The sequence below is a fragment of the Apis cerana genome, linkage group LG1 (genome assembly GCF_029169275.1).
Source record: "Apis cerana isolate GH-2021 linkage group LG1, AcerK_1.0, whole genome shotgun sequence".
Lineage (NCBI taxonomy): Eukaryota > Metazoa > Arthropoda > Insecta > Hymenoptera > Apidae > Apis > Apis cerana.
Window position 1 is genome coordinate 9,068,043 of NC_083852.1, and position 15,365 is coordinate 9,083,407.

Below are 15,365 nucleotides of genomic sequence, written 5' to 3' on the forward strand. Positions count from 1 at the left end.
TATTTAATAAAGAGGAAAATGTAAAATTGAAATTTATCAAACCAAAATTTAACACGAGCGAAATTCATTAATAGATTATGTCAATAAGTTCTTTTTTTTTTTCACGACGTCGACAATTGAATCGATTTCATCCACGCTTTGAATAAGAGCAAAATAATCACGCATCGCGAATGTACATACATCCACACTCAGTTCCACGCGTCAGAAATATGATTTACTTCTCTTCTCTCGTGTTTACGATGAAATTTAATTATATTACACACACGAAATCGTAAAATCGTTTCATAGAATGTATCATAAATTTAATTTCGCTTCGAGCAGAGATATAAAATCATGAGCAATAAAATAGAAAATATGAGAACGACAACGTGATATTTTCATCTTCAACGATATTCATTATTACTTTCCATTCGTTGCGAAAATCACTTTTATCCGCTTCTTTTTCTTCCCCCTTTTAAAGATAAGAATAGTTCCACTTGCCGAAAGGAATCCGATACTATCGAAGGTCTATAGAAAGATCGATTTCTCTCCAATTTACTTAATCACCGAATACTTTGTTGGAACTTTCATAACTAAGCCGAACTTCCGCTTAGCTTTATGATGAGGGAGAGATCGCTTCCACCAAGATCTTTCGAAACTTGATTCACGATTAACCCGGAAATAAGCATATGAAAGAGAAAGATTTGAGATGGAGGATATCTCACCTTGATAGCAAAGGAAAGTTCAGTTATTGATTTCATCTTCTTCCTTCTACTTGAATTAAAAGTTTAATTTCTATCTAACGACTATCCTGACTTTTTTTTTTTCGTTATAAATTGAGTTTTCCAATTATCAGTAATGGATATTTTTCAAACAGAAAGAATATACATTGGATATTTGTTTGGTGTCGCTAATTACATCGTCCTCCTAATCAGTGTATTTCGACCTAGGAATAAAATTAAATTGTTAATTTAATTAAAGAGAACAAAATTATCTTGCATTATAAACTGTACCGAGGAAGAAAATTGTACAAGCATTTCATTTTAAACGCCTCGAAATTTTGTTAATGCAATTATCCCAATAAAGAATATTTCTTTTATATATATTTGATATAATAAACGTTTATTAAATTTTGAACTGCAAAATGGATTTTGATCTAAATCAAGCTTCAAGAATCATATAATATTGCATATTGCATAATATTTTTCATAAATTTTTCCAAATGATTCTTCAAAGAATACACGAATATATTATAAAAAATAGATTTTTTGATATCAGTTTTTCACAAGCTTGATGTAATATCCAGAATCTTTTCATACTTTCTTTTTTAAAATCGATAAAAGGAGATATTCTCCACATAGAAAAATTGATATATCATCTTTATCATTCAAGATGATAATCTACATATGTCTTTTTCAAATACACGTTTTTCTTACATATATAACATTTTACCTTCTATTAAACGTTTTTCCACGTTTTCAATCCGATCCATCGACCTCACAATAAAGGGTGTCCTCGGATGTCCAAGAACAGGTTCAAGAAATCGCTTCGACCTAGTCGAGAATTCAACCGTTGATTTTTCGTGACACGATCCGCTCTGGGAAAAACGTTTGAAATTAAATTCTTGCGAATATGAAGCGTTGACGCGGGACAGAGAAAGGTGAAACAAAAAGGCGGAAAGAAAGAAAGAAAGAAAGAAAGAAAGAAAGAAATAAAAGTGTGAAACGAGATAGAAAGAGAAACAGAGAAAAGTGAAAGAAAGAGAAAGAGAGTGGTTCTCCAATTCGTGGATACGAGCGTTTCGGGATTAAAGATGGAATAAAAGGGATGAGAAAGATTGACACGGGAATGTTATTAAAAATGCACTGTCCTCGCCAACTGCGTCCCCATTTGCTCCGAGTTTTCACCTTGAACTGATCTCTTCTTGTTCAGTGAACTCGCCAATTATTTTACGAAGTGATGGAAGGATAGAAAGAAATGAAAAGTGACGAAGGGAGAAAAGATTCTTGACAAGTAAAGTGAAACGTGAATATTTTTCATTCTCTTCTTTGAAAGAAAATGGAAGAAAGATAACTTGTAGTTACGCTTTTCTCTCTACGTTGTTTTTTCTCTCTCGAGGTATTATAATTATAATACCTTAAATAATATTTAATGATCGAGTGAATGAAAATTTGAAAATATATATAGGGGAAAAATTATTTTCTATATTTTCAAAATAACGCTTTTTATTATTTCTTTCTTTGAATTAATAATTTAATATTGTTCCTTAATCTCATATAATAAAATTAATATTTTAGAACGAATGCATTATCACTGTAAAATCGTATGTACATTTTAATAATTATTTGATGTTTAATATCCATTGTATGATATGTAAATTTACCTCTATCGAAGATATTACACAATGAATGAACGCGAAATTTAATAAATTAAATAAATTCATTGAAACAAACTGCAATTGAACAATATTATTTTTTTTTTTTGAATATTGATATCACATCGATAGTTTACTACACAAATATCGTACATCCATTATAACAGATTCAATGTAATACAAATACATAATAAAAAATACAATAAATCTTTCTTTACACTTATCGCAAACAAAAATTCAAATTTCACGAAAAATAAATATAAGCAATATTTATGCACTTAAGTTATCGATCCATAAAAAAAAGCCATCCTAGGCTCTACCTTTATTTCACTAATTAAAATACGATTCCACCTTTATTTCACGAAAACAATTCGCAAAAATAATTACACTGCCCGCATACTTTTGCCCATCATCCCGCATTATAAAAACTCCCCGATACATCAATTTACCACAAATTCACCGATTCGAAACAACCTCCCGAACATTCTGTATCTGTCATCCATTTTTCGTCAAAAAGTTAACGGGTGCAACCCGACTTTCATCGATACCTATTTACAATAGTTTCGAATATCTAACCAAAACGTCGAACGTATCTGTTCGAGTTTTTCTCTCTCTTCTCCGTTTTTTTCCTTTTTCTTTTTTTTTTTTTTTTGCTCTTTCGTTTCGACGGTTTGGCGGAAAGTTTACAATTTCATCGAGCCGTTTAAAGGATTAAAAGGTATAGTGAGAGGGGAGAGGAGAGGGGAAGAAATAAAAATAAAAATAAAAATAGGGCGGCTAAAATGTTGGAGGCGCGAGACACGGACACGCGCGTTAGGCGGACAAATCGTAAATGGCGTGGATATCTCTCCCAGGGTGCCAATCGGGAGAATTCCAGCCCGAGTCGGATCACGTGGATCGATGTCACGAGCTTTGTTACAACAAGTCCGATGGACAATTATCGTCACACGTGTCCTCTTGTGACGTGCGAACGAGGGAGGGGCCGACAACGGCCGACCTGAATTAGGAACGATACTGCCCACTTTATTTCTATCCTTCTTTTTTTGCCGTCGATCTTTTGCCTCCCCCCCGAATGGAGATTCATTTTATCAAACTGGATGCTAAATTTGATATTTTTTCCTTCGTAATGTGGCGTGTTACTTTAATTGTACGATTTTTGAGAAATTTCAGTTTGATAAATGATAAATCGGATGTGCAGCATAAATTTCGAACTTATCAATCAGTTAATATATATTTATTTCAAGTCTATCCTCTCAAGCATTTTTCTAAAAGAAATATTCGAAAAATTCCAAAAATCAATTATATCAAGAAAAAACTACTCTTTCTGAAAGATATTTCAAAAAATAGGAGAAATTACTAGGATGGAATATCGCGGATCTCTCGCTCCCGTATCATAATCTCAAAGATCTCGAAAGATCGTTCCACGATTGCAATAATCGGTTGCGAAACGGTCGCAAAGGCTGGATTTCAGGAAGTCGGAAGGCGAGAGCAGCGCAACGGGAAGAGTGACGATAACGGGGTGGCAACAAGTGCTTTTAACGCCCTAACGGTTTCCCTCCAGGCGCCTCCAGGAGGAGTGAGGACGGTTCCCGATGCGTTATTCTCAAAGGTCTCGGTTGCTGCCCTTTAGGCGAGGGGAAACGGTTATGGAGCTAAAGGGGAGTTACAGGATGCCACGTCGCGGCATCCCGAATGAATTCTTAAACCGGGCCGATGCGATGGAATGCGAGGCAGCAGCCTCATTTCCCGAGCCACCCCCATGCCTTTTTCTTTTCATTGCATCTTTCCACCCTTTAGCTTTAGCTTGCTTCCTTCTTCGAGTCTCATCTTTCTTGGAAGGAATTTGGAAAAAGTTTGACGCGATTAATGGCCATCTCATGTTTTCTCATACTGAGAACATATCTTGTTCTTCGTGTTTGACAAGTGAGTGCACTGTTTTTTTTCTTTTTTTTAATAATAATATATCATCGAACGAGGACGTTTCTTTGTCGTGTTTTACTTTGCGAATGTAGACTTAAATTTTTGTTATTTTAAAAGATTTTAACTTGCAATTAAAGTCTAATAATTAATAACAACTCTTATATATAATTCGAAATTTTGTAATAAGAATTTTTAGTAATTTAATTAAGAATGTTGATTATATTTTGTTCTACTATCTTGAATATATTTTGGTCTATCAGTCGATCAAAGAAAGTAATATTTCCACGTATTTGAGATACTTCTCAAAGAAGAAGTTGGTGAGTAAACAAACGAAAGAGAGTAACATTTCCCCTAGCCACTTACAGAAATATATAACTCTAAATCTAAACTCTCAAGTGTTCGTCAAATGTTATATTATATTGGTTATTGCGTTACAAGATCAAGCAATGAAAAGACTCTTCTAAGTTCTAATAACTTTAACGATTAATTAAAACTTTGATAAATTTGAACAAAACAAAAAGAAATTTTGGAAAATATCTTCCATATATAAGATGTGAAAAGAAGAATTCATAATAATAAAATTAAAGAATAAAGAGAAATTATTTGAAATTGAAAATTATTGTCTAACAAGTAATATATTATAATATTCAAATGATATTCAAATTTATTCCAATATTTCCCAATTTGAAAGATTATAATTCAGAAATAAGAATATTTTATTATTTCATTGCACGTACATACATATCCAATATATTCTAATGTATATTAAATTTCCATTGTTTATTTTTTTACACATATATGTTCCTTCCAATGGAACAATGCTATTCAAACAAGGAACGAAACAGTATCCCATATTTAAATAAGCTTCCCAGCTTGTGTTCGATACTCGTGAATATTCGTATGCGTATCGGAAAAAACGTCATTTTGCCGAAATTCGATTGATTTCGTTTCGACAAAAATTTTTTCCCCCGATTGAAATTGGATTTCACCAATTGCATTGGGAATCGCAATTGAATGTTTGTCGAAATCAATTGTACGAAATAAAGTGAAATTGTTTGAAATGAAGACACTAGATTTGCATTGCGATCGTGTACGATTGGAAATTCGAAGTAACATGATTTATTTTCGTTCTATTGGATATTGCTTTCTATTATTGAGGAGAATTGATCCTCATTTTCGAAAATTTGATACGAAAACGGGAGAAATTTTTCAATTAATTGATTCATTTTAATTTTTATCCATGATATATCTATAATATATTCGATTTAATTTATCCCGATAAATTGCTTAATAGAGGGATTTAAAGTATCCAGATATCGAATTTCTGAATCTAAAATATCAATTAAAAGTCTTCATACTTTATTGAAAACTTATCTACCTATTGTTTTCACTTTCTTCAAATGATATTCCTTTAATAAAAAAATTATTGTATTGATCTTGATAACACACAATTTACTTTTTGAACTTTGATAAATCACATAAAGACTTTTGCGATTAATTGTAAAACTTAAAATTATCAACACACGGTACAATACAAAGTCAAAATTATAAATTCGATAAAAAGGGATCGAAAATTTGATCAAAAATATATGCCAGCTCAATATTGGCAATTGAGAAGGAAAATTTTCAATTGATCCCTCCCGATAAGAGACTCCTCTATTTCATTGCCACCGATGAAATCGATCCCCCCCTCACACAAGAACGAGACGCGTATCAGTTTCGTAATTCAATGGCCGGAGGGAAATTTTTCTCGTCGACATTCCAGATACACTCGTAAATTCGGTTATGTCATTATCAGGAGGTGCGTCCCGTAAATCGAATGAAAGTGTTTCACGTTGGGTTGGATGGCCGACGGTGGTGTTCTAAGGGCGCGTAATATGGGCCGCAACCGTCCCATGCTACGTCTTGGCCGAGGGTGAACTCTGAAGGAGGAACGGTCGATCTGCCAGGAGCAGACGCTTCACCAAGGGTTCAACTTGATTTACACCCCCTTCTTTCTCTTCTTTCGTTGGTAGCCCGGGAAAAATGTTCGATTCTTTTTCGAGAGGGACCAATTTGGATGGGTTGAACGAGTCGAAAGTGGAGAACGATTTCTCTTTTAAATGTTTAAGAGTTCTTCAATAAGTAAGTTTATGATTTTATTTGTGTTATCGCGTAGCGGAGAGGATTCTCTCTATCTGATATTATCTTGTCGATTTGCGTTTAAGTTTGAAGCTTGAAATGAATGATTCTCGTTAATCTATATTGTTAATATACGTTGTTGTATACTTGTCTAATACTATTTGATCAACAAGTAAAGTATACTACTTATGAATGTCTGTATATAAAAAGTTTCGAAACTTGTATAATTTCTGTAATTATAACTGTCTTTGTTTATTTGATTGATGAATAAATGATCTATAATATATGAGTGATTAATTACTTGATCACAACTAGCTTATTCTTCGTGTCTAATAAATGATGATCTATAACATCTGTAATACTCCTCTAACTATAACTTTCTTAAACTACTTGGTTAATAAATGAACGACTTATACTACTTGTAACATGTGACTAACAACTACATAGTTAACTACAATTGGTTTATCTACACTATTAAAGAATCGAAATTATCTCAATCTATTTATCCAACAATCATAATATTCATTTGAATTTCTTATATCTTATAAATTCTTATTAAAAAAAAATTGAATTTAAATATTTATTTTCCTTTAAATTATTTCATCTCAAATAATTTTTCATCTCCATCTCATTTAACGTTTAATCACGCGAATTTCTCTCGGTTGAAAATAAACTTCTTTGATTATGATCATTTCCCGTATTTGCGAAGTGAGAAGAGGATATCTATGATGTTTTTCCTCGAAACCGTTAAAAAGGCAACTTCGAGGTTCCGTTTCTACACAATTTTTGCTTTCTGTTCCAGTGTGAAGACGGACATGGGCGCCAGTGGTGCGATATCCAGGCTCTACATTGCAAACGCGAATAAAAAAGACAGCGGGAATTACAGTTGCGCATTGGCGGATGTGGCGGCCGCCACCACGGTTTCCGTCCACGTATTAAATGGTACGTTTGTTTATCGCGCGTGGTTCGATTATATCCAGATCAAGTGTGTATTTGTTCCTATTGCATGTCTCTTTATGTTTTTTTTTTTTTTTTGCAATTGGTCGAGCACGTATGCTTGGGTGTGATGTGTAAATTTGCGAGATACGTGTTTGCGTAAATGGTGGCCATTTTAGTAATTGAGCTCCGTGGTAAAAGTTTGCTTGGATGATTTAGTGACGCCATTGTTCATTTAGTACTTTTGATAGCTCGAATTTTTTCCATGGAATGAAAAAGATCTACGATTTTTAGACAAGTTTCGGAATATTTTCTGAATTTTGTAACAAGTTTTTATATTCCAATATTATTTTGATCGTTATATTTTTGGCCTGTCTTTGAAAAATTATTGTGAATTATATTAGAATTTAATCAGAATTTTTGGCTTGATCTTTCGGAAACGAAAATTCTCTTTACAATTGTAGAGAATACGTACATGAGTAAGATTTAAGAAATTTGGAATATGATTTTTCATAATAAATCACGTTGACAGAAATGAAATTTTAAGAATGATATATTAAAGTGAAATATCGCTCATTGAAATGGCAGTAGCGAGGCAAAGTGATTAACGAGACAATCAAAGCATTATATGTATTAATGGAAATTTCGAAACTTTAAATATAAACTATTGATGAAAGAATAGTATTCTTTCTATAATCTTCTTCACGAGAATTGTAGAATTAAATATATCATTAAATTTTCATAAAATTTTTCAATAAATTCATGCTCTTTCTTTTAATATTCTAGCAGATAAAATCGATTATTGATTCAATCCTTTGTCGAATAATCTTGAAAAGAGCTCTCCAATTTCAATTTTCATCGAATATCTATGGAAATCAAAAGAAAAATTCTAAATTTAAAAATTCTCGTTACTTTATATAACCAGATATTATAACCAGAATTTTTTAAACTATACAAAAATTGTGAATATTTAAATCCATATAATAACACATTAATTATCCATTTAATAATTCGTATTTGCAAAACATTATGAACATTATTATCATCCGTGCTTTCTCATCTAATCGTTACTTTTACATATAAATATTATTTCCATTTCATTATCTATTATATTTTTGATTCCACATTCGGATATTCGAAACAAGTTTTATTTTCTTTTAATATCCACATATAATCGTGCTTTTATAAAAAACTTTGAATGCACGTCGAAGTAAATTATGCGATGTAACAGGAAATTATGCAAAACGACCACGCTTGCACCATGTTCAATATCGTGTCTTATGAACTTGTATAGGAACAAAAATACCGGGATACGAAATTGCATGATATTTCCAAGTAAACTCAATAAAAATCATTTAGATATACAGGTTTATAACATTTATATTGGAATATATAGAATTGTGTAGAACGGATCTGTTTTATTTGTTCGTTCTTCAAACTAAATCCAGAATGTTGAAACAATCGACGTGGTGAATAGAGAAATCGAGAAACACGGACCAGGTTTTAGATCGATTGTCAAATGCGTGTATGCTTCGTAAATTTCAAATCAAAATAATTTCTCTACATTCGTGTGTTTACATGTGAAATTTCGTGATTGTATAATATATATGGATAAATTTAGAACTGAATGTAAATTAGGTAAATTAAATTCTTTGTAATTAGAATATTCATAGGAATCTGATAAAATGTTTTGATTAAACGTGTCGCGTTATAATTATCCGAAATTGAAAAATTGTCAAAATTATTTCAAGAATTTTAAAAATCAATTTATTTATTTATTATTGATAATCGAAAAGAAAATGTAAAGCGGAGAGAAAAAAATCATAGATATAAAAACAAATAAAATACATTCGTTCGAATATTTTGTTTAAAAAATTATTCATTTTCCCAAGTTTTTTGCGATCACGTTGAAAACGTTTCAGGTTAATTGGTCGAAAGAACAATTCAGTTCTTCTGAACAGATACTTGTTTACCTCTATTCGATTTATGGAGATTGGAACAATCTTAGAAAGAACTTAATTTCTTAACGCGAGGCGAGTTCACCATTCGATAACAATGTTTCGTTTCCCAATTGTTGCATACAATTTCTTTGTGCCTCAACTTTGAAACGAAACGGTCTTCTCGTTACAATTAAATTCTCATCGGCTATTAAATCGGCAGAAATTTTCAAATTGTCGACGATGTTTTGTTCGTGTACGTTTCCATTCTGATAAATTTGTTCCAACAGGGAATAAAATCTCTTTCCAGGTTATTCAATCGTAAAAATTTTTCTTCTATAGGAAAATAATGATTCAAAATTATTTTATTCGAAATTGATCATATTTTTATCCATTATACGAAGAATTATTAATCAACAGTTCTATTAACGTGCTCGTGGAGAAGATATGTTCGTGTCAGAAATAGTAGTTAACGATACACTGAGTATTCCATTCATTATATTGTATATTGCGTTACCATTTTCCCTTGTTCAGCGTTTTCTCTGGACTGCGTCCAATTTTCTACACGGGACCACCTGCCTTTTTTCCTCCCCGATCTCCTTTTTCCTCTTACTAATATTAAACTTCGGTATCCAGCGAGCTGGTATGTGTGTTTTTTACGCGGAACGTCGACTTTGGTTTTAAGAAACTTTGTAATTTCGTAGCTAACGGTGTCGTATAGTATCGATAACGAACGTTTTCACTTAAGGCTGGATGATGTAAATTACATTTACGAGTCTGTGAAAAATGTTATTATATCAGACATAAAGTTTTTTTTTCACGTATATAATTACAAAATCCTTTTTAAAATGAAATACGATATGACGTGTTCGATTAACTTCAAGCGATTAAATCGACGCGCAAATGTACGAGTGTTGTTTAATTTATTCGTTAAATTTTGAATGATTTTAAACAGTTGGGAAATTAATCATTTCATATGCAACGATTTAATATTATATATTCATGCTTGTTTCTGACTCGCTGCCGTATCCAACATTTCGAGTTTTGTAATTGGCCAGTGTTCTTCATCGATAAATTCGTCCATAGAAATAAACATCTTGGCAAAGAAAAAATTTGCTTGAAATTATCTTTCGAAAATCATCAGTTATTTCCAAAATATTACGATAATATTACGATAATAATAATAAAATTTAATAATTTACAATAAATCATGATAAACACGTTTTATTAAACAGTAACGATGATGATCGAAGATCAAATCGCATAAAATTAACTCAACACGAAACACTAAATAGTTCAATTTCATTTACCACCAATAAAATATTTCTTTAAATGAACGAACAAACGAAACAATGATTTTCCGTTTTCCCACGAGAGCCTCGACTGAGAGAAAAATTGATCTTCTTCAATCGTGAGACGGAGATTGCGCGAAAAGAAAGCCGAATCGGAAGTTGTTCGTGAGTGCCACTTCGGGTCGATGTGCTTAACACCAGACGGTAGGCTATTTTCTTCCCGTTGTCGGTTATGTAAATGTCTCGAGGGAAATGAAAATCGAGATGAAACGGAGGAAGAACCGGCAATCGAGCGAGCCGTCATTCCCAGAATTTTCATGAGATCGTGTCACGTTTCGTAATTTCTTCGATTATTCATCCGTACTCGCGATTCCGTGGTTAATACATAAACAGAGAAAGAGAAAGAGAGAGAATGCGGATGAAAGGAACGATAATAGATAAGGCTATGGAGAATCAATTACGAACCGTGCAAAACGGTGGAAAATTATATCGAAGGGTGGCTATAATCTTTCGTTTTCCTTCCTCGAGCCTCCCAAACACCGTTATCAGTGAGGAACAGAGCCCTCTATGCTTCGCTGTAACACGAAGCATACGCGGTCTGTAGACTCGATTTCTCGATAAATTGTTAAGCAAACGTGCCATGCGTTATGGTTTTGCTTTGGATCTGAATTTTCTAAAGCGTTTTATAAAGACGCGTCGATAGAATTGATTCGATTTGGAGAGCAAATTGAAGAGGAAGATTAGGAGAGTGTGACGTAACTTTAAAAGATAGAAGAATTTTTTGAGTAATAATATTTTAAAGTTGTAACTGAGATTAAAAAAAACTCGTTTAAATATTAATTACATTTTTCTAATTTCTATAAACATTATTCCATTAATTTCAAATTTTGTACGTATAATCTTGATGGTTATATCTTGTATCTTATAAAAGTTGTAATATAATCTTCGACACTTCTTCTTTGAGTTTAGTACACATATTTTAATTATATAAAGTTTTAACGATGCTTGGAAAATTACTTTCCTGTGAAATAAATTGAATTAAAATTTGCATAAACTTCTTCCTTTTTCATAAAATACTTTAACTATTTCATATTATTGCAAATCAATAAAGATATTTTTTTCAAGTTCATCAATCGTTACACTAAAATAAATAAAATATATGTTTTTTTCTAAATTCGTATTAAAATATAATTCCTTATGTATATACAAGTGCTTCTAGATTCCATAAAATAAATATATCTTACATCTTCTTAATATTTTTCTTAGACATTTTAAACAGATCTATTTTTGACACATCACCGTTTCGTCTTCGTTTTAATTCAAATTTAAACTATTCATAATTTAATAAACAAGCTTCAATCGACATTTTCGTCAATATTTTGGAGAATCAATTTTCCAAAAACATCTCATTAATATATCGGTACATATAATTGCACGTAGCTTATCGATGGTGAACGAAAAACATAAACAGAAAGTTCAATGATGGTTATAATAGCGTGAACATCAACAACAACGACAATAATCTACAGAGTTTGTCACTCCACCATAATTAATTGACAAACAATCCAATAAATAATTTCCAATCACCATTCAAAAAAAAAAAATAATATTTACGATAAATCTCCTACCTATTTAAGTTGCAAACTTTTGTTTTTGTGTATCGCTAAGTTTCAAATTTATACTCCTATCTATTCGTTCGTTCGTTCGCCTCTTCAGCTATGCTTTTTCGTTTTCCTTCCGGTTTCCGATTCTCGAGGTGTTTCGTATGCGACTTGCTGCTCATGCATGGCGTATTCATGGAAAAGTTCGTCGAAGATATTCAACCGACCTATTTTTCTCCTCCATCTCTTTCGACTTCGCCGAGTTTTCTTCGCGATCTCCTCTTCCCTTTCATCCTCTTCCTTTTCCAATTCGTCACGATTTCGTTCCCCCCCCATCTAAAGATCTCTCCTCGCCTTAGCCTTTGTACATTTCGTTCATTCTTTTCCATCCGTAGAATTTTGTCTACCTTTTGTCTACCGTTTGAAATCTATTCCTCCAATCTATTCATAAATACAGAGCGTGAATCTTTCTTGTATCTTTTGTTTCAATTGGATAGATTTGTACGACAGATAAATGAAAAATGTTTCATTTTGGTTACTTTTATTTTATCCTCTTGATAATCTTGTAGTAAGATGGTTTGTTCTTGGATTCTTGTCGATCAGGGATTTACAAAAAGGATCAATGAAAATGATTATATATGCAAATTTAGCGAAGATAATGAACGTTAATAAAGATTTGTGTACAAATCAAATAGAAGTTGGTGTCCACTTCGTAATACTTTACGAGATAAACTGGAATAACCGATCATAATTTAAATATAAAATATTCAATGGTATTCAACGATTCCCTTTTTATTTCGAAATGGAGAGGCTCAACTGTTCCACATTTTCGAACGACTTGGCATCATCGTGCTACATTGCTCCATATTTCTCACCCATTTCTCATCCTCCGCTCTCGAGACAACGTAAAAGCCCACCGGTAACTTTTGTATCCGGGCGAAAATCGCGTGTAAGTCGAATCGATGAGGTCGTCCAGTGTACCGCTAAACGCGAGCTTTGGATCGAAAGATAGAAGTGGCTTTTGAAGTTTCAGCCAAGGGTTCAACTACTTTCTATCACCGGTTTTTCGCGGCTCGAGCCAAGTATCGGGGAATACCCGCCATCATCGAGGCGTCGTGCATTATTTACCACGGATTACCATGAGTTGATATTGGATGGCAGTTCGATCATATCCACGGCAAAGCTCTCGCTTTTCCAGTAGGGCGGGACGAATAATAAAGAGTGGAAAAACTAGGCGATTTGTTGGAACCAGATTTTTTCTGGAATAAGGCGACTTGAAACGATTAGGAAGAAAAAAATATGATCTGCACGCTTTCTAGATTATGTAAATATCTTAAAGTTTAATGTCTTAAACTTTTTTTTGGATAGAAACAGGAGTTATAATCGTAAAACTGTGTGAGATGTCTTACTGTATGTTGGATTAATTATCAATATCTAGATCATTCTTGTTTAAAAATCACATGGTGTTAAGATAATTTTGACATCTTGTACGAGGTAAAGAACATTTTTCTAAAAACGAAATAATGTTTTGGCATTTGTTGGATATTTTGATTATAATATTAATATTACCCAATTATTATTTATACCTTATTCAAAGTAATAATATTTGTAGCTATTATTATTCATTATGTAGATTACACCAGAATAATCATGACTTAACTAAACTTTCTTAAATTTTTGAAAAGCAATCGTACTATTCATCCAAATTCTCTCCAAATTCGACTTCTCCAAGCTACCCTAAAATCTGACGTATTCAACCTATATACAAATTTGGTCATCCTTACTGTTCGTGTTCCATTATCCCTCAACTTCCACACAATCTTGCACTATCAAAGCTTGAGGTACAAGGAATGTAAAGATGCTAGATACGCGAAAACCGAAGAGTTATTGTCTCTTGGGTGTTGTATGCAGATAGCTACAAGAGCGGCCATAATAAACTGGAAATAATGCCAATTTGTTTGACAAGTAGTCGGACGATCGCGAGGCGCATTCGAAATCAGTTTCGATCTGTACTCGAAACAGTCGTTTGGAAATTCCTCGCGCTTGCATGGCCTGCAACCGCTTCGTCCAATGTTTGTCCGACCATAATCGTCTAATCTGTATAACTATAACCACTTCGTCCAACGTCTGACATCAACAATTGCCTGTATAATCTGCAATTATTGCGACTACAACTGCACGATTCCAATATTTACGTAGATTCCAATATTTACACTGCTTCGTTAAACGCCTGTACAGTCTGCAACTGCTTGGTCCAGTGCCATAAGTGCAATTGCATGATTCCGATATCTACATACGCGTTTCGTTAAACGCTTGCAATTACAATGCCTTATAATCTGCTCCAATGCTTGCATGATTGTAATCAAATGTTTCCAAGTCCAAGTAGCGGGCAATGTATATCATAGTCTATAAACGCTTCGTCAAACACCTGCATAACTGCAATCGCTTTGTTCAATGTATGACTGCAACTATTTCGCCCAACGTCTGCTTGGTCCAATGCTTCGCACAGTACGTGTCCTTTCCGTTTACGACCAAAGAAACTATGGTAGTACGCGAATTACGATGGTGGTACGCCATCCGTGGTAAACGTAATCGTTCGAGCATTTTCAAGCTGTAAATCGAGGGATGGGAATTTCCACGCCTCACATTTTCGGCAAGATCGTCGTTTTATCGAAATCCGGGATGCATACGAGCGAATTGCGGATACGGATTGACTGGTTGGTTTGCGCGGAATTCGGGAACGATTCTTCGAAAATCCGAGATTGTCAGTGCGGTGAATGTATGGGTGGTAGTTTAGAGTTAATGTTTAAAGGGGGATTTTCGAAATGTAATTTTGTAAAGCAGTCGATTGGCTGGCTTATAAAGTGTTTTCGAATTATTTCGCCGATAATGGAAATGTGAAATTAAGGATGCGATGAGTTGGTTAATTGGAATATTGCGAGATTAATGTTAAATATTAATGTTATATTATGTAGATATTATGTAGATGAGATTTTTTTTTTTTAATTGAAAATTCTTTCTTTGTAATCTTTATCTATCTTGTAATAAAGGCGTGTTATATTCAAGATAGCAAACATGTAATTGCATGTTTTAAATTATTAATTAATTCCTTTACGAAATTATGTAAACAAGGCACAGTTTTGTTGTTAAATATTATAACTTCAAATTACTAATTTATAAAACCATCAGAGTGAAATCAAATTAA

General features: G+C 32.9%; 1 protein-coding gene across 5 annotated transcripts in view; it reads left to right on the forward strand.

Annotated features, from left to right (window-relative positions):
- Nucleotides 1-15,365, forward strand: part of LOC108002561 (peroxidasin) — a 282,659-nt gene that overhangs the window by 254,923 nt on the left and 12,371 nt on the right. For all 5 annotated transcript variants that reach the window (XM_028669104.2, XM_062082447.1, XM_062082439.1 and 2 more), the window contains exon 7: nt 7,197-7,336. In XM_028669104.2, the coding sequence (XP_028524905.1) occupies nt 7,197-7,336 (140 nt within the window). The remainder of the gene's footprint in view (nt 1-7,196; nt 7,337-15,365) is intronic.